The sequence below is a fragment of the Cebus imitator genome, unplaced genomic scaffold (assembly GCF_001604975.1).
Source record: "Cebus imitator isolate Cc_AM_T3 unplaced genomic scaffold, Cebus_imitator-1.0 Scaffold41, whole genome shotgun sequence".
Taxonomy (NCBI): domain Eukaryota; kingdom Metazoa; phylum Chordata; class Mammalia; order Primates; family Cebidae; genus Cebus; species Cebus imitator.
Window position 1 is genome coordinate 2,176,527 of NW_016107356.1, and position 24,070 is coordinate 2,200,596.

The 24,070-nt window shown below is 47.9% G+C and overlaps 1 protein-coding gene across 1 annotated transcript in view; it reads left to right on the forward strand.

Annotated features, from left to right (window-relative positions):
• The window catches only part of HUNK (hormonally up-regulated Neu-associated kinase), a 130,948-nt gene that overhangs the window by 30,863 nt on the left and 76,015 nt on the right, over positions 1-24,070 (forward strand). The window contains exon 2 of the mRNA XM_017526089.1: positions 21,284-21,576. Within this exon, the coding sequence (XP_017381578.1) occupies positions 21,284-21,576 (293 nt within the window). The remainder of the gene's footprint in view (positions 1-21,283; positions 21,577-24,070) is intronic.

The following is a 24,070-nucleotide window of genomic DNA, read 5'->3' on the forward strand; positions in this document are numbered from 1 at the left end:
GTTTCACTATGTTGACCAGGATGGTCTCGATCTCTTGACCTCGTGATCCACCCGCCTCGGCCTCCCAAAGTGCTGGGATTACAGGCTTGAGCCACCGCTCCCGGCCTTCCTTTTACTTTTTAAAGCCATCTACCAGCCTGGGAGAGAGGCCCCAGAAGTAAGCAACCTTGCTCACACCTTGATCTCAGATTTCTATCCTTTCAAAATTGTCAGACAGTAAGCCACGAAGCCTGTGATACTTTGTTGTGACAGTGCTAGCAAACAAACACACTGGCAGGTAGTGATTAAAATGAAAAGAAAAAGGAGTCAAGGCCAGTATCTTAGGATCTCCGTGTCGTTCTTCCTACCCTGCCCACACGTGTGTGCAAACCCACGCCCACCTCCCACTGAGTGCCCCTGTTATCTACTTATGGATTCCTGGCCCTTCTTGAGAGCCATTATCTGCTGTCAGTGAAAGCAGAGCATTCGTTATTCCCAGCCAGTGCAGGGAGGTTGGGAGGATTTATGGAGTCATTGCAGGAACACAAATTCCGCTTTGTACAGACTGACACCATAAACGCACATGAATAAATCAGGGCAGAGTGGAAAAAAGACCTACTTTTCCCTTTCTCATGAACACAGGAACGGGGGCTGGCCCTGATGTCTAGTGTGTGATTTAGGTGGGGAGGAAGGAAGCCTCGTGCTCTTGTAGCATAGAGAAGAGCCATCTGCAGAGGTTTACGGAGGACCTCCTGTGAAGGGGTCACCAGCGGGCCCGGGGGTGGGAGGAGCTGTGTTCAGTTTAGTGCACAACTGTTATTTTGATTTTTTTTTCCTGGAGCTGCTGTGTCTCTCTCTCCCCTGGGTGTTTGCACCCCTGCTCCTGCCATGCACTGGCTTGCTTTGATATTTCCTCTTCGCATCATCTGCATCTATTAGCTATATCTTAATTCCACTGTGTTGCCATTATTGTTGGCTCAGTTTTAGCTACAATTAATGGATGGTCATTATGTGCAAGCACTTTGCATGATCTACCTTTGCCACCATGATTATCCCCGGCTTATTGATGAATAATTGGAGGCTTACTGAGGTTAAGTTTCTTGCCTAGGATTTCTCAGTACTGGGACTCTGACCTCAGGTGGGTTCCAAAAGGCATAATTTAATTCTCATTACAAATGTGTGTGACTGGTGGCCCAGCATGGTGGCTCACGCCTGTAATCCCAGCACTTTGGGAGGCCAAGGTGGGTGGATCACCTGAGGTCGGGAGTTCAAGACCAGCCTGACCAACATGGAGAAACCCCATCTCTACTAAAAATACAAAATTAGCCTGACGCGGTGGTGCATGCCTGTAATCCCAGCTACTTGGAAGGCTGAGGCAGAAGAATCGTTTGAACCCAGGAGGTGGAGGTTGCAGTGAGTCGAGATCGTGCCACTGCATTCCAGCCTGGGCAACAAGAGTAGAACTCCATCTCAGAAAAAACAAACAAACAAACAAATAAAAAAACCAATGTGTGTGACTGGTAATCTCATATGTGCTTTGTAGATGAGAAAACAGAGCATTTATTCCTTCCTTCATTCATTCTCCAGATTTTGTGGTTGCTGTTGTTGTTTATTTGTTTTTGAGACAGAGTCTTGCTCTGTCGCCCAGACTGGAATGCACTGGCATGATCTCGGTTCATTGCAACCTCTGCCCCTGGGCTCAGGCTCCTGCCTTAGCCTCCCAAGTAGCTAGGACCACAGGTGTGTGCCATCATATGCGGCTAATGTTTGTATTTTTTGTAGAGATGGGGTTTCACTATGTTTCCCAGGCTGGTCTTGAACTCCTGGGCTCAAGCGATCCGCCTACCTCAGCCTCCTAAAGTGTTGGGATTACAGGTGTAAGTCACTGCATCCAGTTTGAACCTGGGAGGTGGAGGTTGTAGTGAGCTGAGATCGTGCCATTGCACTCTAACTGGGGCAACAAGAGTGAAACTCCATCTCAAAAATAAAAAAAGTGCCTGGTCCAAACTGAGATATGCTCCAATTTTAAAAACACGCCCCAGGTCTCAAAACGTCATAGTGTGAAAAAAAAAATGCAAAATATCTCTTTAAGAATTTCAAGTGGCCAGGCACAGTGGCTCATACCTGTAATCCCAGCACTTTGGAAGGCCGAGGCGGGTGGATCACAAGATCAGGAGTTCGAGACCAGCCTGGCCAACATGGTGAAACCCTGTCTCTAAAAATATAAAAATTAGCTGGGTGCAGTGGTGCGTGCCTGTAGTCCCATCTACTCAGGAAGCTGAGGCAGGAGAATTGCTTGAACCCGGGAAGCAGAGGTTGCAGTGAGCCAAGATTGTGCCACTGCATTCCAGCCTGGGTGACAGAGTGAGACTCCATCTCAAAAATAAAAAAAAAATAAAATAAAAAAAGAATTTCAAAATACTGGTCACATGCTGAGATGATAAAATTTTAGATAAATGGGGTTGTAGGAAATAGATTGTTAGTTAATTTCACCTGTTTCCTTTTACTGACTGTGGCTACTAGGAAATGTAGAATTACAGATGTGGCCCGCAGATCTTGGTTAGATGGCAATGGACACGTAGCTGAGGCGGGGATATCTCCTGTGGATTCTCTTGTACCATTCTGAGGTTGTTCCCTCTGAACCAAGAGTGACAGTGCCCAGGTGGGGACCGTTAGTGGGCTGGATGTGTGAGAAGCAGGGAGGCAGCATGGCACACCTGGAAGATATAAACAGTAGAGAGGAGTCACAACCATGGGAATATATTTCACACCTCTGACCTGTGCACTTAAAAATGCTGAGGACCATCCGGGCGCGCTGGCTGGCGCCCGTAATCCCAGCACTCTGGGAGGTAGGTGGATCACTTGAGGTCAGGAGTTTGAGGCCAGCCTGGCCCACATGGTGAAACCCCATCTCTACTAAAAACACAAAAATTAGCCAGATGTGGTGGCGGGCGCCTATAATCCCAGCTACTCGGGAAGCTGAGGTGGGAGGATCACCCGAACCCAGGAGGCAGAGGTTGCAGTGAGCTGAGATCTCATCACTGCACTCCAGCCTGGGTGACAGAGTGAGCCTCTACCTCAAAAGAAAAAAAAAAAAAAATAATGGTGAGGATAGTAACTTTTATTTAGGTGTTTTCATCGCAATAAAAAAATTCTTGTGCATGGGCCAGGTGCAGACGGGCTGGGTGCTCTGGGAGGCTGAGACAGGCGGGTCACTTGAGGTCAGGAGTTTGAGACCAGCCTGGCCAACATCGTGAAACCCTGTCTCTACCAAAAATACAAAAATTAGCCGGGCATGGTGGCCCGTGCCTGTAATCCCAGCTACTAGTGGGGCTGAGGCAGGAGGATCGCTTGAACGGGGTGGAGATTGCAGTGAGCTGAGATCCTGCCACAGCACTCCAGCCTGGGCAACAGAGCGAGACTCTGTCTCAAAAAGCGAGACTCTGTCTCAAAAAAATTCTTTCTTAAATTAACAAAAACTTAAGGAATATGTGTCTCACTGTGACTATTATGTAAAAGCATTTAAAGAATGAAAATTCTATTTGACCATAGGCAATTTGGCTAAACAAAAATTGATAGAATGTAAGCTAGTCAAAATAAACTTTGTTCTAAAGGGGAAAAAAGTGGAGAGGGAGGCGTGGGTGGAAGTGTGGTGCTGGCAGCGATCATGAAGGACTTTGAATTTCTCATGGACGAATCTGGACTTTATTCAGATGATGACCGTAACTGTCCATAGAAAGAAGACTCTGGGGCCTGTGTGAGAAGGGGCTGAAATCTGGGAGGTGGAGGAGTGCCGGGGGCCTGGCAGGAGGCTGCCCAGAGCAGGGGGGTGGCCAGGAAGGAACCTTCCGGAGGAGACTTGGCAGTCAGTTGTAGAGAGGAGCCAGGGGAAGGTGATGAACGGGTCAAGCCACAGGTGGGGAGGATGCAGGCCTCAGCGAGGAGGAACGATTGTGAATGTGACCTTAGAGAGGCAGTGAGGGAGAGACACACCCAGCATGTCGGGGTGTCCAGCAGGGATTGAGTCCCCCGTCACGGCTGGTGAGGGGTGGTCATGCATAACCAACCCATTGTTTCTTTGGATCCTGTGGATCTGTTTGCTTTTAGATTATGTAATTTGAGGCTTCCTCTCAGTTGTTGCAAAGTTACACTCTGGATGATTAAAAATTGGGCAGAGTTGGAAAAGACTGGAAACAGACAGGGCTACTGGGGAATGAATGGGAGTTTCTGAGGATTTAAGACCGTTGGGTGTTTAGGGTTTTTTTTGGCCAATATATTTATCAATTGTGTTGCAGGGGTCAAATATTTTGGGGAGTGCCAAGATGAATTACATATGGTCTCAAAAAACTTGTAAACTGGACCTTTTTGACTTTACCTGTTTTTTTCTTTTCTTTTTTCTCTTTTTTTGTTTTTTGAGACAGAGTGTCACTCTTGTTGCCCAGGCTGGAGTGCAATGGTGCAGTCTCGGCTCACTGCCATCTCTGTCTCCCGGGTTCAAGTGATTCTCCTACCCCAGCCTCCTGAGTAGCTGGGATTACAGGCATGTGCCACCACGCCCGGCTAATTTTGTGCTTTTAGTAGAGATAGGGATTTCTCCATGTTAGTCAGGCTGGTCTGGAACTCCCAACCTCAGATGATCTGCTTGCCTTGGCCTCTCAAAGTGCTGGGATTATAGGCGTGAGCCACTGCACCCAGCCGCATTACCTGTTTTGACAATACCCATCTGCCTTTAAGATGCCCGAGTTTTGGTGCACGACAAGTAGGCAGGACTCCGGAGGGACTGAGAGTTAATTTTATCCTTGTAGATAATAAATGCATCTTGGAGGAAGGAAGAACACATATTTTAACTAAGTAGCAGTCTTCTGATAAGAATTCCGGCCATCGCCCAGGCCCCGCAGCTGTCTCTGCAGCCCAGCCATTCTGCCTGGCTATCTCCAAATGCTCCGTTTTGCACTCCTCTCTTGCAGGAACCAGTTTCTGGTTTCTCACCAGTAGGATGCGTTTCCAGGGTGATTTGCTTACTGAATTGGGGCCGGAGCCCGGGCGTGCAGAGGATCCCCAGGAAAGCGGCTTCAGAACGCCCCTACGTGGATGTGGGAGGGTTTCCCAGTCCTGCACTGGGAGCTGACATTGTTTTTCTTCTTAGAGCCGAGCTTTTTGCCTTTGCCCAGCACCTGGTTCTGTTAGCACCGCCAAGATCAGTCCTAATGAGCTTTGTCGTTTAAACTGGGGAAGGAAACTTTTTTCCTCTCATTTACAAAAAGGGGAATTTTAGCTCAGCAGCAGAAGGGTGGCCAGGAGGGAGCCAGGGGTCAGAGCAGTTGAACGCTGCTTCATAAATAGTAGCAATTAATGGGCCCCTGTAAAAGACAGGGGTGTGTGTGTTTGCTGTCTAGCATAGCTTCTCTGCGAATCGGAGCAACACCGAAATTAATTATAAAGCCAGCAAAGGATATTTTCTGTTTTCTGTTAAATAAGTATCATCCACGCAGGAGCACGTTCCACTCGGATGCATTTACACACATCGTTTCTTTGGAAGACGGTGTGAAACCAATTTATTTTCAGAACTTCCCACTGGGTCATGCTAATCACCACAGTTTTCAGCCCTTTTATGCAGAATTCAGGCTTGGGCTGGAGCGGAGAGCCCTCAGGCCCCTCATCCTTTCCTTCATTGCTCTGGGAGCTTTCCGTTTGCCTACCCTGCCCAAATCATTTCCTCCAGCGCTATCCACCAGGTTTTAATTTTTATGATGAGATTTACAAAGCAAACCATTCTGTTATTACTAATAACCATCGGAAAGGTTCTGCTTTGGTTTGCTGGGGCTCTATAGTAAATAACACAGACTGGGGGGCCTTCAACAACAGACATTGATTTTCTCCGAGTTCCGCAGGCTGGAATCCTGAGATCAAGGGGTCAGTAGTTTTGCTTTCTCCTGAGGCCTCCTTTCCTTGGCTGGCTGAAGGCTGCCTTCTCACTGTGTCTTCACACAGACGTCCTCTGTGCTCTCATCCCTGGTGTTTCTCCTCTCCCCTTATCAAGACACCAGTCCTGTTGGGTTAGGGCATCACCCTCATGTCCTCATTTAACCTTATTTACCTTTTTAAAGGCCCTGTTTCCAAATACAGGCATCTTTCTGTATTTGCAGGGATTGGTTTCAGGATCTTCTTTTGTTGTTGTTGTTGTTGTTGAGACAGAGTCTCACCCCGTCTTCCAGACTGGAGTACAGTGATGCAATCTTAGCTCACTGCAACCTCTGCCTCCTGGATTTAAGTGATTCTCATGCCTCAGCTCCCCGAGTAGCTGGAATTACAGGCATGCGCCACCATGCCCGACGAATTTTCGTATTTTTAGTAGAAACGGGGTTTTGCCATGTTGGCCAGGCTGGTATCAAACTCCCAACCTCAGGTAGTCCGCCCACGCGGCCTCTCAAAGTGCTGGGTAGGATCTCCTTCAGATACCAGAATCCAAGGATGCTCATGTTCCTGGTAATAAATAGTGTCGTATTTGCCTATAACCTATGCATATCTTCCTGTACATGTTAAATCATCCCCAGATTACTTGGAATACCTAAGGCAATGCCTACCCATCACCTCACTCCTGTGGATTCGACTTAGTACTTGGCATGCAGCAAATTCAGGTTTTGCCTTTTGGAACTTTGTGAATTATTTTTTCCCCAACATTTCTGATCTGAGGTTGGTTGAATCTATGGATATGGAACCCATGGAGAGTCAACGGTACCATCTCACTGGGGCCAGAGCTGGAATTTTGGGAGAGGACACAACTTAGCCCGTAACAGGTTCTGAAACAGTTAATAGATTCTTCTTCTTCCACCTGCACTCGGATTCATTCATTCAAGACATACTCATTGAGTGCCGTCTGTGTGCTGGGCTGTTATGGACGTGCTAAGTATGTCAGTGAGGAACCATCCCTTCCCTCTGGGGCTTCCAAGCTTCTGGCAGATTCCATGCTCACTCAGTTCTGTGGGACTTCAGAGGGGATAAGTGCTGTGGGGACAGATAGCCTCAGGGTACAGGGATTGTGAGCTGCAGGTGGTGTGGTTATAAATGAGTCAGGCAGGGAAGCCTCTCTGAGAGCTGACATTTCGGCAGCATCTTAGAGGTCGAGGGAGTGTTATGTGGCCAAGGCCCCCGGGAGGGAACACACCTGTCTCTGCTGCTGAGGAACGGGGAGGAGGAGGCAGGTCAAGCAGAGGGAGCCGGGAGCTGCCTGATGGGAGTGGTGCCGGCCTCCTCAGGACTTTGATTCTTTCCTTTAGGAGCCGACAGGGAGCCTGAGTATATTTGGTCCTTGCTTTTGGGGAGCCTTCCTGTCCCTCTGGATTAGCTGCTCTGGAGAAGATGACAGCTTAGACAAGTTTGGGACAGAGATAGGGTACCCACCAGGGGGATAGCCCAGAATTAGACATTGGCGTACCAGGTATTTTAGGGCCGCACATGGGGGCTGGTGGTGAAGAATGAGGGCCCTTCTGTCATGGAACGCCTGCTGTAATGCTGGGCATGTCGTCTCCCCAGCACCCCTTCTCCCCATGACCTGTCCCCAGCTCTTAGCCACACTTTTCGGAAGTGAGAAACCACTTTCTGTAGCAGGAAGGCTGGATGGCAAGCAGAGAGTTCACTGCCTTGGACTCAGCAGGGACCCTAAATGCCTGACTCTGTTGAGACTCTCCCAGAGCTGCTCGGCCTCCTTGTCCCTACTTTCCAGCATTGGCATTCAGCATCAGCTGGAAGGCTGCTGTCCATCCCAAAGTGGAATCTGGAAGGCACACCTGGGATCGGGGCTGGCCGTGGCCACGCGGCCATCCTTCCTCTCTGTCCAGGTCCATGCTGGCCCTGTTGTTGTCCAGGGCATGCTGATGGAGCTCCTTCCAGGTTCCTGACGTGGTGCTGGACGCTGGACACACAGGGCTCAGTCACTTTTGAAATGACCAAGGGTTTGGTGCCTGGAAGGGGGTTCTGGAAGTGTTGTAAGAAAAAATTGGGCCTTGGAAAAGGGTGAGAAGGAGCCAAAAGGGCTGATCCCAGCAGGAGTCTGGAGGTGGGAGACTTTCCTGTGGTGACAAAGGAAACCCTATTGTAGCCTAGTGAGTTGGGGGAGAGTTTGGAGGGATGGGGGGTGGGGATAGGGTTAGGGGATTGTGAATGCCTGGGTTGGGGGAGGAGAGGGGTAGAGTTGGAATTAGGCTAGTTGGGGAAGCCTCTCTGAGAATGGGGGACATTTCTCTCTCTTTTTTTTTTTTTTTTTTTTTTGAGATAGGGTCTCACTCTGTCGCCCAGGCTGGAGTGCAGTGGCACGATCATGGCTCACTGCAGCATCCCAGGGTCAAGCAGTCTTCCCACATCAGCCTCTCAAGTGGCTGGGAACACAGGCATGTACCACCATGTCTGGCTAAGCTTTTGTACTTTCTTGCTAAAGACGGGGTTTCACCGTATGGCCCAGGCTGGTTTTGAACTCTTGGGTTCAAGCCATCTGCCTGTGGGACATTTCTCAAAGGGAGGTCTGTGGACTCTGCGAATCACGATCGCACACAAGCTGAAACTATGTCCACAGAGAGCACCCACATTTGATGATTTTCACGTCTGAATGGAAGGCATCGGTTACCTACATTGTAATTGGGAAATCTGAGAGCTTAAGAGGTGGGACTTCCCAAGGCCGTGGCAGAGACAACTAAGAATTTATACTGACCTCCGGTAGTGCACTGGTGGAATTTTCTACATATGCATTTGTTTATTCATTTATTCCCTCTTTCCCTTGCTCCCATGAGCGCAGCACTGTGCTAGGTGCTGGTAGGCCAGATACCGTTTCTGTTTTCCTGGAAAGTACAGTGGAGGGCATCACAGCAGCTAAGCGTGTGTGTGATGGCTGTGACAGCTGGGGAGGCCCAGAATGACCCCAGCTAGTCTGGGTGGCGAAGCAAACTGTAACCTGAGGCCAGTGGCGGGTGGGAATTGGGAGTTGACCTGGCCAAGAGTGTGTGGGAGGGAATTCCAGGCCGGGCTGGCGTGGGAGACAGGAGGCAGAGAGATTAGCAGGAAGGCTGAACTCCGCCAGAGGGGTGATGGTGAGGCTGCAGCAGGGGAGTATGGGAAGGAAGGGGAAGGGGACTGAGATTTTCCAAGGTGGAGGTGACAGACCCTTGGTGATGAATGAGGTGTGGGACTAGGGGCGGGGTAGCCGGAGGAAGTTACAGTGGGGCCACCTGTGGATGACGGTGCTTTAGGCTGAGCTGGGAGCCCCAGAGAGGAGTGGGGGCAGGGGGAGGTAACAGGCTGGGAAATGGCCAGAGGCATGCCGGAGCTCAGGAAGAGGTTCGAGCAGGACAGGCATTTTCACTCATGCGCAGATGGACAGTCATGAGAGTGCTGGAAGTGGACGGGTGGACATGTGCCTCCACAGCAGAGGAAGCCTTGGGAGAGAACCTCGAGGAGGCTTCATGGGGAGAAGCAGGAGGTGTGGGACTGGCAGAGCAAGGGAGGTGTGAGAGGTCAGCAGGGAGAGTGGCCTCCGGGTACCAGGGATCCTGGTGAGGGCAGTCATGGGAGTGGTGGGAGTGGGAGTCCGGGGCAGGGGCTGTCTGGCTTCTGTGCCTACCTGCTCCCCTGTACCAAACATGCAGAGCCTACTGATCACCACTCATTGATGGATGCTTCCAATGCTACAGACCTTTTGTAGATATTTATTTCCTCAACATCCCTATGAGGTAGGCACTATTATCCCTCTTGCATTATTTAAACAAGAGGGGAAACTAGGGCTTAGAGAGGTCCAAGGTACCAAGCGGCAGACCCAGGGTTTGCAGGGTTTGCAGCTTCAGAGCCTGTGTGCCCAGCTGCTGTTGCTGTGACGTCCCCAGACTGGGGAAGGGAGGAAGAGAGTGAAACAGGATCTATAAGACCTGGCTTTCGCCCTCAGTGAACAAATGCTAGCCCTTTGTTCTTACATTTTTACTCTTCTGCAGGGAATCCTGCAGAATTGTAGGATGCCCAGATGGTCTATTAGTCTTCTCAGGCTGACACAACAAAATACCATAGCCTGGCTGGCTTAAGCAATGGAAATGTACGTTTCACAGCTCTGGAGTCTGGAAGTCTGAGATTAAGGTGCTAGCGGGGTTGGTTTCTCCCAAGGCTCTCCCCTTGGCTTCTAGATGACCGCCTTTTCCCCGTGTCTTCACATGGCCTTTCTGTGCGGGCTCAGAGAAGGAAAGTGTTGGAGTCTCTTCCCCTTCTTATAAGGACATCAGTCCTATTGGATTAGAGCCCCACCCTAATGACCTCATGTAACCTTAATAACCTCTTTAAAGTCTCTTTTTAAATAGTCACGTTGGGGGTTAGGGCTTCAATGTACACTGTTCTGTCTATTGCAGATGGCAATCTTGAACCATTAAAAAGAATGGTTCAAGAATTATCCTCCCCTCCCCCAAAAACGGACCTAAAGCTCCATGACTCTTTTATAGTACAGGTTAATTATCCCTTATCTGCTTGGGACCGGACGTGTTTTAGATTTGGGATTTTTTAATTTTATTTTTTATTTTGGGATATTTGCTTGTGCCCAGTGGAGCACCCTTAATTCCAGGTGCTCCAGGAGCATTTTCTAGAGGTATCATGTTGATGCTTAACAAGTTTCAGATTTTGGAACATGTTGGATTTTGGGTTTTCAGATTAGAGATTGGAGATGTTCAGCCTGCATACACTTATACCTGGAACGCTGGCAGGTATATTTCAGGTGATTAATAAACATTTGTTAAAGAAGGAACGATTCATTTGAGTTTAGCATACAGTATTTATTGTATTTATTTATTTATTTATTTTTTGAGACAGGGTCTTGCTCTGTTGCATAGGGTGGAGTGCAGTGGTGCAACCTCAGCTCACTGCAGCCTCCGCCTCCCAGGTTCAAGTGATTCTCGCACCTCAGCCTCCCCAGCAGCTGGGATTACAGGCGCCTGCCACAATTATAAAAATAAATTTTTGTATTTTTAGTAGAGATGTGTTTTCACCATGTTGGCCAGCCTGGTCCTGAACTTCTGACCTCAAGTGATCCACCCTCCTTGGCCTCCCAAAGTGCTGGGATTACAGGCGTGAGCCACTGTTCCTGGCCAGCATACAGTATTTATTAAGAAACCAAAGTGTTCTGGAAAGAAAGCTTTTTTGGGGGGATAATTTCCATGTGAAAAGAAAACTCGGTTAATCAGGGTTTCCCATTCCCCGTGCGTTTTGATATTTACAACACGATGTAAAAGTGCTTTGACTAGGGAAAGACATGAACTTTCTAAAATACAGCACATTGTATAATGTGTAAAACATGTATGTATATTTCTGCGATATTAAAGAGGAGTCTCTTTGATCAGTTTTTTTTTTCTTCCTCTCACTCATATAGAAGATCCATTTTACATCTGACTTCTCATTTTGGAGATTGGATACATCAATACTTGACGTGTTTCAGAGTAATGAATTTTAAAGGCAGTGAAGGGTGATACAGGAAGAAGGGATGAATTTAAAATCCTGTTAACTCTGATCCTATGTAGATAGTCTCAGCTAAGTCAATATTTAAAGAAGATGAGAGACTGGCCTGATAGGAAGTCACTGCCTTGGGATTTAAAAGCAACTCTATTCCAGAGAGTTCGAAACACTGATACAGTTCAGCCTTCTTTTTTAATATGCTGAAACCACTGGTCAAGGAAATGCACATATTTTTCCTTAGCTCGAATGCTTTTTCATCCTCTCTACAGGTTGATTCATTAAAGTAAATTGGTAATGATAATAACAGTGCCAATCCAAGGAGCACTTCACGTGTGCCAGACATTGTACTAAGTGCTTTCTTTATGTACGTTATCTTAGGGAACTATTGGTTGATGGAAGTGTGTGTCATTACCGGGCACATTACTGGGCCCAGATGATTTTGTACATCCCTTATTCTAAGTAAAATTCTACATTGGATTTTTTTCTCTCTTTTTTTTTTTTGAGATGGAGTTTCGCTCTTGTTACCCAGGCTGGAGTGCCATGGCGCGATCTCGGCTCACCGCAACCTCCGCCTCCTGGGTTCAGGCAATTCTCCTGCCTCAGCCTCCTGAGTAGCTGGGATTACAGGCACGCGCCACCATGCCCAGCTCATTTTTTGTAGTTTTAGTAGAGACAGGGTTTCACCATGTTGACCAGGATGGTCTCGATCTCTTGACCTCGTGATCCACCCGCCTCGGCCTCCCAAAGTGCTGGGATTACAGGCGTGAGCCACCGTGCCCGGCGGATCTTTTTCTCTTAATGCCTAACAAAGGCCACCAAGCATGAATTCCATGATGGTTAGAAAATGACCCTTCTGATGGATTGAAATCCACATACATGGCTTCTTCCTCCTGTCCTGTGTTGGGGAGAGCAGCATTTTCCTTTCATGCAGGGCAAATTCTTTCTTCTCTTCCTCTCTTCCTTAGAGTTTCCTCTCTCTGTTTTTTCTATTTTTGGTATGGAGTATCGCTCTGTCACCCAGGCTGGAGTGCAATGGAGCTTTCTTGGCTCACTGCAGGCTCTGCCTCCCGGGTTCAAGTGATTCTCATGCCTCATCCTCCCAAGTAGCATGAGACTATAGGCATGCATCAACATTCTCAGATAATTTTTGTAGTAGAGACAAAGTTTCACCATGTTGTCTAGGCTGGCCTTGAACTCCTGACCTCAACTGATCCATCCACTTGAGCCTCCCAAAGTGCTGCAGTGACAGGTGTGAGCCACGGCGTCCAGCTGGATTTCCCGTCTTTCATTCAGTCTCTCCTGCATCTTGTATTTCTTTATCTCTGTAGCTGCTGCTAGTAATTTTTTGGCCTTGGGGGATTTCCATTGCTTTCTTATGAGCTTAGCTATTTATTTAAAAGTTGGTGCAGGGTGCGGTGGCTCACGACTGTAATCCCAGCACTTTGGGAGACCAAGGCAGGCGAATCACCTGCGGTCAGGAGTTTGAGACCAGCCTGACCAACATGGAGAAACTCCATCTCTACTAAAATACAAAATTAGCTGACCCAGGAGGTGGAGGCTGTGGCCGTTGCATTCCAGCAAGAGGGAAAATCCATCTCAAAAAAAAAAAAAAAAAGTTGGTTTGCTGATTTTATCCATCACCATTGATTGGTTGTTTTTCTGGCAGGAAAGGAGGGTGGAACTACCAGATTGTGAGAAATGCTATTCCTGTTTTTTTTTTTTTTTCTGAGACAGGGTCTCACTCTGTCGCCTAGGCTTGTGTGCAGTGGTAAGATCATAGCTCACTGCAGCCTGGAACTCCTGGACTCAAGTGATCCTCTCACGTCAGCCCCTCTAGCAGCTGGGACTGCAGGCACAAGCCACCACACCTGGTTTATTTTCGTGAGATGAAGTTTCGCCGTGTTGCACAAGCTGCTATTTCTTAATTTAAAAAAGAAATTGATGAATAACTCTTTCAACTGTCATCTCATATTACAACTGTGCTGTTCTCTTTCTACTAATTTTCCACCACTGCAGCACTTTCTACTAATCTTGCAAATATGGGGGAAATCTTTGGAAAACCGATTCCTTTGTAAAATTTTGAAAAGACTTGCAACTTGAATCTGTTGCTGAACCTTGGTTTTACTGATCTTTGACAGAAAGTTGTTGTTGTTTTTTGTGCTCATGGTGACATCCAGGCTTAGATACCCTTCTGAAACTCCCCATTCCCAGTCACACATCCACACCCATGGACTGAATTGGGAGTTCCCTGGCGACACTGGCTGGGGGCCTCAAGTGAATCGGCAAATGTGCAGCCTTGGTAAGAGCCATTGATTGGTGTGGTGCTATCGCTTCTGTTGCCTGGAACATGCTAAACTTGCTTATTTTACCGCCATTTGGTAGCAGAGATTTAATTTCACTCTGTAAAACTCTCCCGACTCGAGCAGTTTATTTTGCAGCTAGAGATCCATCATTGCACTGGGCTTTACCCAGTTGGAGTCAGCGTTAGGTCTGTTTTGCCTGCAAACCTCTGATTACTGTCAAATTGAATTAGACGTCTCCCTTTGCTGATCACTGATTGACTTTTCCTTAATTTCTCATTCATTTTTTTCCCCATTTCAGTTGTTATAGATGAAGTTGATTACATGGTTTTGTGTAATCAAGAATGGCATTCCATTTCAGTATTATCAGCGCCGAGCTTGTAAGTCAGGGGGTGGATGAAAACAACCTGGTAATGAGCTAGTACGAAAATCGAGAGGGAGTTCACTAGGAAATCTTCTCCCGGGTGAGGTAGCTTAAGGGCTCAGGGTTTTCATGGAGGGACGATTGACTGGCAGAACTTGGGAGTGAAGATGTCAGATGGTGGTAGGGCACTCACCAGCTGTGTTAGTCTCCTGCAGCTGCTGTAACAAATGACCACAAACTTGGTGGCTTGAAACAGCAGAAAGTGATTTCCTCACAGTCTGGAGGCTGGAAGTCCAAAATCAGTCTCATTGGACCAAAATCAAGGTGTCAGCAGGGCCACGCCTCCTCCAGAGACCCAAGGGGAGACTTGGACTTTGCTTTTCCCAGCTCCTGCTGGCTGCCGGCATCTCCTGGGCGTGTGGCCACGTTATTCTCTGTCTCCGTCTTCACTTTGCTTTCTTCTCTGCTTGTCTATCTGATCCCCTCTCCACCACTTTTTTTTTTTGAGACGGAGTCTCATCTCTGTCACCCAGGCAGGAGTGCAGTGGCTTGATCTTGGTTCACTGCAACCTCCGCCTCCCGGGTTCAAGCAATTCTTCTACCTCAGCCTCACGAATAGCTGGGATCACAGGCATGCACCACCACACCCGGCTAATTTTTGTATTTTTAGTAGAGACAGGGTTTCACCATTTTGGCAAGGCTGGTCTCGAGCTCCTGGCCTCAGGTAATCCACTCATCTTTGCCTCCCAAAATGCTGGGATTACAGGCGTGAGCCACCACACCCAGCCCCCACCCTCTTTAAAGACACTTCTGATGGCATTTAGGACTCCCGGATAATCCAGGGCAGTCTCGCCATCTCGAGACCATTCACTTCATTGTGTCTGCAGAGTCCCATTTCCCTAATTAGATAACGTTTTCAGATTCCAAGGACTAGCATTTGGGCTCATCTTTGGGAGGCCATTTTTTGGCTTATCGCACTGGGCCCGCTTCACGGAAGGCCTTGGTACGATGGCCCAAGGCCAGGGCTGGACTGAGTGGCGTGAGGATGAGGGCCTGGAGGGGTTTCCAGTGGGTATTTCCCCAGCACCCTAAATCACCTCATTGCCTTGTCTTTTCACCTTTAGGAAAGGGAGGAGGATGGGCTGGAGGAAGAGCAAGCGGTGAGGGAGTGGGGAGAAGTGCTTGGAAATACTGCATTTGCGCAAAGTCGGACGGTACAGGAAGAACTGCCCGAAGGAAAGCCTGGCGTGCACCCCTAAGCCTGGCATGTTGGAACCAACACTAATTGTTAGGATGACTGCAATCGTACAGCTGTGATAAAGAGGTCCAGACTCATGGAAAGAGCCACCAGGGCTGTTCCTTCTTTTCGGGGGCGTCTGCAGTGTAGACGTTTGCTAACTAGTTATGAGCTTTCTAGAGTTCTACCTTGACAAAACTCTTGGAAGTGCAAAACCCTGGTATGGGCTGATTCAGCCCAGGGAGTGGAGCCTGAGAGAGAGTTTGTGAAGACTTTGCTCCCTGTGGGTCTCATGGATGTGGGGGAGCAGAGGGGATGGTGGAGTCAACGAGGAATTGTCAGAGGCTCCTGCGACTACATGGAGGGGCTCGAGTGAGGAGGAGAGGGAGGCTGCCAGTGAAAGGTGGCGTCGTTCCCCACCGCCAAGGAGGGTCTCTTCATGCCTGGAAATGCATCCCAAAGGCCAGCATCAGATAGACTCCTTTCTTATTTTTTCAGAGAAGCTGTTTTTTTCTTGTGGCCACTATAACAAATTACCACTCTGGTGGCTTAAAGTAACAAATTGATTCTCTCACGGTTCTGGAGGCCAAAAGTCTAAAAAAAGTAATGGCAGAGCCATGGTCCTGCCAGAGACTCTAGGGTAGGATCCTTTCCTGCCTCTTCTGGCTTCTAGTGGCAGCCAGCATTCCTCTGCTTGTGGCCCCAATGTCTGCCTCCTTCCTCCGGTGGCTGCTCCCTCTGCTTATTTGTGTGAAAGCTCCTTTTTTTCTCTATTTTATAAGGACACTTATGAGGACGTTTAGGGCTTACTCAGGTAATCTAGGTTAATTCAGTCTCAGAATTCTGCACTAAATCACTTCTGCAAAGACTTTTTTTCCAAATAAAATCACATTTACATGATCCAAAGATTAGGCCATTACTCAACCTGGTACAGACAATTAACAAGCTCAACAAGGTATCTTAAAAATAATCGTATGCTCTGTTAAAAAGGCAGATTGTATTACTGCTGGGATTTTAGACTTGTTTATTCATAGTACTTTTAAGAATTTCATTGCCAGAGGGTTTTTTAAATACTGCAACACAGAGTTGAGCAAAGACAATGCCTAATTGTACTATTCAGCATTCCTTCTCCATCTCCCTGAGGATGGATATGAAATATGTGTGTGTCTATGTGTTTTTGGAGGGTAACAGTTTACGAGCTGTTAGTTTAGCATCTCTTGAACTAGTTGTGGCCAGACACAGCCAGAGTGTAACTTTAACTCCTGTGGGCTGAGAGCATCGGCCGGAGCTGACTTGGGGTAGTGCAGGCCCCTTGCTGTGAGGTGTGGGTGGCAGGGGCTCTTCCAGCCTGTCTGGTCCCCTTGGGGGCTGATTGACTCTTTGTTACTCCCATCTTTGATTAAGGGCCTGAACCTCCCTATTAAAATAAGACTCTGGGACAGGTGCAGTGGCTCACGCCTATAATCCCAGCACTTTGGGAGGCCCAGGTGGGCAGATCACTTGAAGCCAGGAGTTCGAGACCAGCCTGGCCAACATGGCTAAACCCTGTCTCTACTAAAAATACAAAAATTAGTTCGGTGTGATGGCGGGCGCCTGTAATCCCAGCTACTCAGGAGTCTGAGGCAGGAGAATTGCTTGAACCTGGGAGGCGGAGTTTATAGTGAGCCACTACACTCTAGCCTGGGTGACAGAATGAGACTCCATCTCAATAAACAAGCAAACAAACAAACAAAACAACAACAACAGAAAACAGACACTGTTCTATAGAGGGGATAGTAGATTATGCTGTTTACAGCCATTTTTGCTTTGGCGATCCTGTCGGTTAGTCACTATTAGTCACTTACTGTTTATAAAGTGCTGTGTGTCGTGAAGGGGGAGTGGTTAAGCCATGACTGTCTTATAGCTTACCGCTGATTCTGATGTGTAGGGAAGGAGGGTGCAGGGGAATTTCTCTGGAAGGGAGGTTAGCCTCTGAATGACTTGGGGTCTGGGGCTTGAGTGGGGCAAGGGGGTGGCTGGAGCACTAGGAGAGTGACAGAATGCATGTCCAAGGGAGCGAGGAGACATGGCCAGGAGGGAGAGCTGGGAGGACTTGGGGCTGGGTGGTGGAGGGGCTGATGAAGATGCTTGGCTGCTCGCGTAGGCAGCAGTGAGCCCTCAGGAGCTTCTGCAAGAGATCAGAGCTCCAGACCCGCTGATTTGGAGGCAGAGTGTAGAGTGAATTCAGGAGGCTGGGAGGAGCCTCAGGAAGAGGTGATGTCCATACCTTAGTCCATGCTGGTGGCGGCCAGACTTTGATTCATTCACTATTTTGTTTAATTCAAAGTTTGCCTTTAGTTTGGACTTTTTTCTCTTTTTTGTTTTCTCTTTGTTTTTTAAGGCTTTTTTCCCCCAGCTTTATTGAGGTTTAATTGACAGATGACCGCACGTGCTTACAGTGCACAGCGTGAGGCTCCGGTCAGTGGGCACGTTGTGAAATGGTTCCACAGCCAAGCTCATGCACACATCCGTTACCTCACAAGATTATCATTCTTTTGTGCGTGTTGAGAACATTAAAAAGATCTCTCTTGGCAGTTTTCTTTCTCTCTTTTTTTTCTGAGACGGAGTTTCGCTCTTGTCGCCCAGGCTGGAGTACAATGGCGCGATCAATCTCGGCTCACTGCAACCTCCACCTTTCTTCCTTTCTTCCTTCTTCCATTCTTCTTTCCTTCCTTCCTTCCTTTCTTTCTCTCTTTTTCTCTTTCTTGGTTCAAGCGATTCTCCTGCCTCAGCCTCCTGAGTAGCTGGGATTACAGGCTCCGGCCACCATGCCCAGTGAATTTTTGTATTTTTAGTAGAGACAGGGTTTCACCATGTTGGCCAGGCTGGTCTCGAACCCCTGACCTCAAATGATTCACCCACCTTGGCCTCCCAGAGTGCTGGGATTACAGGCATGAGCCACCGCGCCCGGCCTCTTAGCAGTTTTCAAGTGTGCAATACATTATTGTTAACGCTGGTCGCTCTGCTGTACATTAGATCTCAGACTTCCTTTTTTTTTTCTTTTCTTTTTCTTTATTTTTTGAGGTGGAGTTTCACTCTTGTTGCCCACTGTGGAGTACAGTGGTGCAATCTCAGCTCACTGCAGCCTCCGCCTCCCGGGTTCAAATGATTCTCCTGCCTCAGCCTCCCTTGTAGGATTACAGGCATGTGCCACCACGTCCAGCTAATTTTGCATTTTCAGTAGAGATGGGGGTTCTCCATGTTGGTCAGGCTGGTCTGGAACTCCCGACCTCAGGTGATCTGCCTGCCTGGGCCTCCCAAAGTGCTGGGGTTATAGGTGTGAGCCACCATGCCCAGCCTGTTTTTTTCTTTATCAGGAACTATGTCCACAAAATAGTATTTGAGCCCCTTACTGAAAACATGTATTCATCTGTATTTATTTACTTATATTTATTTATGTACTTGTACCTCTGTATATGGCGTATTGCACATAATGCGTATTGAGGGCATTGTGAAAAAGGCACAAAATATAATTACAAAAAAGAGAAATAAAGGGAAATGGGGAGTCCGCTGCGTTCCTCCTGCACCGGGAGGCTCCATAGCTGCGTGAGAAGGAGTTCCTGGGTGCTCGTGTCTCAGTTAATGACAGGGTGTCTGGGCGCTGGGGCAATGGTTGGAATGAACCAGATGGGTGGTTAGGGGAACAGAGAGGAAGGACAGGTGGCGAGGCAGCTGGCAGAAGACATTGACATCATGTGTTGATGTCAGTGACTGATCACATTAGAGAGGGGAGTGAAGACAAAAGAAAGAACAGGGCGGTTGGGTGCAGCGACTCATGCCTGTGACACCAGCACTTTGGGAGGCTGAGGGGGAGAATCAGTTGAGACCAGGAGTTCAAGACAAGCCTGTGCAACATTGGGAGATCCCTTTCTACAAAAAGAAAAAAACTAGCCAGCCATGGTGGTGTGTGCTTATAGTCCCAGGTCCTGGGAGGCTGAGGTGGGAGGATCGCTTAGGCTCAGGAGTTTGAGGCTTCAGTGAGCCATGATTGCACCATGTACTCCGGCCTGGGAAATAGTGAGACTCTGTCAAGAAAGAAAGAGAAAAAGAGAGAGAGGGAAAGAGACAGAGAGAGAAGGAAAGGAAGGAAGGAAAGGGAGGGAAGAGGGAAAGAAGGAGGGAGGGAGGATGGAAGGAAGGAAGGAAGAAGGGAAGGAAGAAGGGAGGAAGGAAGAAAGGAGGGAAGGAAGAAGGGAAAGAGAAGGGAAGGAAGGGAGGGAGGGAAGGAAGGAAAGAAATAAGGAAGGGAGAAAGGGAAGGAGGGAAGAAGGAAAGAAGGAAGGGAGGAAGGAGGGAAGGAGGGAAGGAGAGAAGGAAAGAAGGAAAGAAAGGAGGGAAGGAAGAAGGGAAAGAGAAGGGAAGGGAGGGAGGAAGGAGGGAAGGAAGGAAAGAAATAAGGAAGGGAGGGAGGGAAGAAGGAAAGAAGGAAGGGAGGAGGGAAGGGAGGAAGGAAGGAGAGAAGGAAAGTAGAAAGGAAGGAAAGGAGGAGGGAAGGAAGGAGGGAAGGAGAAAGGAAGGGAGGGAGGGAAGGAGAAAAGGAAAGAAGGAAGGAGGGAAGGAAGAAGGGAAAAAGAGAAGGGAAGGAAGGGAGGGAGGGAAGGAGGGAAGGAAGGAAAGAAAGAAGGAAGAGAGGAAGGAAGGAAGGAGGAAAGGAAGGTAGAAAGGAAGGAAGGAAAGAAGGAAGAAAGGGAGGGAGGAAAAGGGTGAACACCGCGGAGAGGTGACTTCCCCTAAAGGAAAGAGGACTGGAGACAGATGCGGATTTGGGGTAGAAATGACAATCCTCCCTTCCCTTCTGTCCCTCCATCCTTCCTTCTGTTTTTCCCTCCCTCCCACCCTACCTCTTGTGACAAGTTGATTGTGGGGGAAATGCCCCAGGAGGAGCTTCCTGGGGGTGGGAGAGATGTGACTGTGGAGTAACAGCAGAGGTTGGGTCCTGACAGTGGTGGCTGAATTTCCCTGGGAGTGATTCAACAAGGCAAGGAGGTGGACCCTGGGGCTCGAGGGCCTGTGCAGGGCAGAGAGAGGGTGGGCAAGGTGACGGGTGCTGCATCTTTGGGCAGTGCCCTGCAACTGTACCCTGGAACTAAGATTGGGGCCAGCTTTAGCTGTTTCTGAAGTGGTTGGGGGTCCTCAGATCTGGAGGGAGATGATGTTGAGTCCTGAGAGGGACTGGGAAGAGTCCTTTGCTGGAGGAGAAATTGTTATTTCATCTTCCCATCCTGCAGAAACAGAAGTTGGACATTAACCCTGCACTGTGCCTTCCAGACAGCCATTCAGACTTTCTTAGATAAATTCCATTGTCTTCCCTAATAACTGGACCTTTTGATTTTTTCCTAATGTTATATGTGTGTATGTGTGTGTGTGTTTATGTATACATATATATGTGGTATATGCATAAATATGAATGTGTATATATATTTTTTTTGTTGATGCTGTTTTACATTTTTATTTTTACTTTTTTTGAGACAGAGTCTTGTTCTGTCACCCAGATTGGAGTGCAGTGGCGCGATCTCGGCTCACTGCAACCTCCACCTTCCTGGTTCAAGCGAATTCCCCTGTCTCAGCCTCTGGAGTAGCTGGGATTACAGGTGCACGCCACTGCGCCTGGCTAATTTTTTTTTTTTTTTTTTTGCATTTTTTTTTAGTAGAGATGGGGTTTCACCATGTTGAAACCTCGAACTCCTAACCTCGTGATCCGCCCGCCTCAGCCTCCCAAAGCGCTGGGATCACAAGCGTAAGCCACCGCGTCCAGCTGATACTGCTTTAAATAAGTTGTTTCTCTTGCTGCAGAGAAATAGCTATGCATTCTCCCTGGATTCTTGAGAGTAGCCCAGAAATCACTATTGTTTGTCACATCTGATAACAGGTATGATCTTGGTTTCTCCTTAGGTGGCCATAAAAGTCATCGATAAGAAGAGAGCCAAAAAGGACACCTATGTCACCAAAAACCTGCGGCGAGAGGGACAGATCCAGCAGATGATCCGCCACCCCAATATCACTCAGCTCCTTGATATTTTAGAGACGGAAAACAGCTACTACCTGGTCATGGAACTGTGCCCTGGGGGCAACCTGATGCACAAGATCTATGAGAAGAAGCGGCTGGAGGAGTCCGAGGCCCGCAGATACATCCGGCAGCTCATCTCTGCTGTGGAGCACCTGCACCGGGCCGGGGTGGTCCACAGGTGAGGGCCTGGCCAGGTGATGATCGCCGACTGCGCGCTCCATGCATGGCGCTATGCTTCTGCACTCTCTGAGCCTCAGAAAGGCTGAGCAATTGCAGTCTGTTTTACAATTTTTCTACATTTTTATTTTATTTATTTCTTTATTTTTTTGAGATGGAGTTTCATTCTTGTTGCCCAGGCTGGAGTGCAATGGTGCAGTCATGGCTCACTGCAACCTCTGCCTCCCAGGTTCAAGCAATTCTCATGTCTCAGCCTCCCAAGTAGCTGGGATTACAGGTGCTTGTCACCACACCCAGCTAATTTTTTTTTGCATTTTTAGTAGAGACAGGGTTTCACCATGTTGGCTAGGCTGGGTTTTTATATTTTTATTCCATGGAATTGTTTTGTGAGTTGGGTTAATGCCAGTGTGAGGGTTAAAAGAGTAGAATCTGAAGCCGGAGTGATTGGCTTGCAACCTGGCTCCGCCCTGTAATAGTTATGTGACCTTGGGCAAGTTACTTAAAAGTAACTTGCTAGGGAGGTTCCTTTTTTTTTTTTTTGAGATGGAGTCTTACTCTGTTGTCCAGGCTGGAGTGCAGTGGCGCGAACTCAGCTCACGTCAACCTCCGCCTCCCGAGTTCAAGTGATTCTCCTGCCTCAGCCTCCCTAGTAGCTGGGATCACAGGTATGTGCCACCACACCTGGCTAATTTTGTATTTTTAACAGAGACAGGCTTTCTCCCTGTTGGTCAGGCTGGTCTTGAACTCCTGACCTCAGGTGATCTGCCTGTCTCCATCTCCCAAAGTGCTGCAATTACAGGCGTGGGCAACTGTGCCTCGCCAAGCCTCAGTCTCTTAATCTGTAAAATGGGAATCATAATGACACATCTCTCTCAGTTGGAGTAAGGGTCAATGAGTTAATATATGGGAAGAGCTTGAGACAGTGTTTGGTACCTAGTAGGCATCAGGTAAGTGTTAGCTGCTTTTCTTATTTGCATACTCGTGAGACCAGTTGCTTAGGCCTAAAAGAGCCAGTGTTAAGATGGCATGAGATTATTTTTCACTTAGTGCCAGGGATGTTGGTGCTTTCATTGTCTTTGCTTTACATATGGTAGCCACTCAAGAGCTGTTTTAGTCAATGTTTTTTTTTTTGAGACAGAGTCTCACTCTGTTCCCCAGGCTGGAGCACAGTGGTGTGATCTTGGCTAAATTAATAACTATATGTACTATAAAAGCCACAATTTGGAAGTATATAATCTAGTGTTTTTTAGTATATTCACAGAGCTGTGCAACCATCACCACCTAATTTTACAATTTTTTTTTTTTTTTTTTTTTTTTTTTTGAGACGGAGTTTTGCTCTTGTTACCCAGGCTGGAGTGCAATGGCGCGATCTCGGCTCACCGCAACCTCCGCCTCCTGGGTTCAGGCAATTCTCCTGCCTCAGCCTCCTGAGTAGCTGGGATTACAGGCACGTGCCACCATGCCCAGCTAATTTTTTGTATTTTTAGTAGAGACGGGGTTTCACCATGTTGACCAGGATGGTCTCGATCTCTTGACCTCGTGATCCACCCGCCTCGGCGGGTGGATCCTCCCAAAGTGCTGGGATTACAGGCTTGAGCCACCGCGCCTGGCCCCCAATTTTACAATATTTTTATTACCTCCCCCCCGAGAAGAAGCCCTCTACCGATTAGCAGTCACTTCCCATTTCCCTCTTCTGCCAGCCTAGGCAACTACCAATTTACTTTCCATCTCTGCGGATTTGCCTATTCTGGCCATTTCATATAAATGGAATTATATAATACGTGGTCTTTTGTGACTGATTTCTTGAATGTAGCACAATGTTTTTCAGATTTGTCCAAGTTAGAACATGTGTCAGTGTCTCTTTCCTTTTCATGACTGCATAATGCTCCATATATGGATATACCAGAATTGGCCAATCCATTTGAGTGGTTCCCACACTTTGGCTAATATGAATAATACTGCTCTATGCCCTGTTTTCACTTACCAGAAAACTAGAGTCTTAGGAGTGGAATTGCTGGATCATATGGCAGCTTTCTCTATCCTTTCAAGAAACACATATTTTGAAAAAATTCAACATCTAATGATAAATCTAATTTTAATTTTAATAATGATAATCTAGTTCTGTTTTAAAGCCTTTCCTTCCCTCCCCTCTTCCTTTCCTCCCTTCTTCCCTTCCTCCCTTTCTCCCTTCCCCCCTTCCCTCCTTCTCTCCTTCCTTTCTTTTCTTTCATTCCTTCCTTTTTGAGATGGAGTCTCACTCTTTTGACCAGACTGGAGTGCAGTGGTGTGACCTCAGCTCACTGCAACCTCTGCCTCCCAGGTTCAAGCGATTCTCCTGCCTCAGCCTTCCGAGTAGCTGGAGCTATAGGCATGGGCCACCGTGCCCAGCTAATTTTTGTATTTTTAGTAGAGATGGGGTTTTGCCATGTTGCCCAGGCTGGTCTCGAACTCCTGAGTTCAAATGATCCACCCTCCTCCGCTTCCCAAAATGCTGG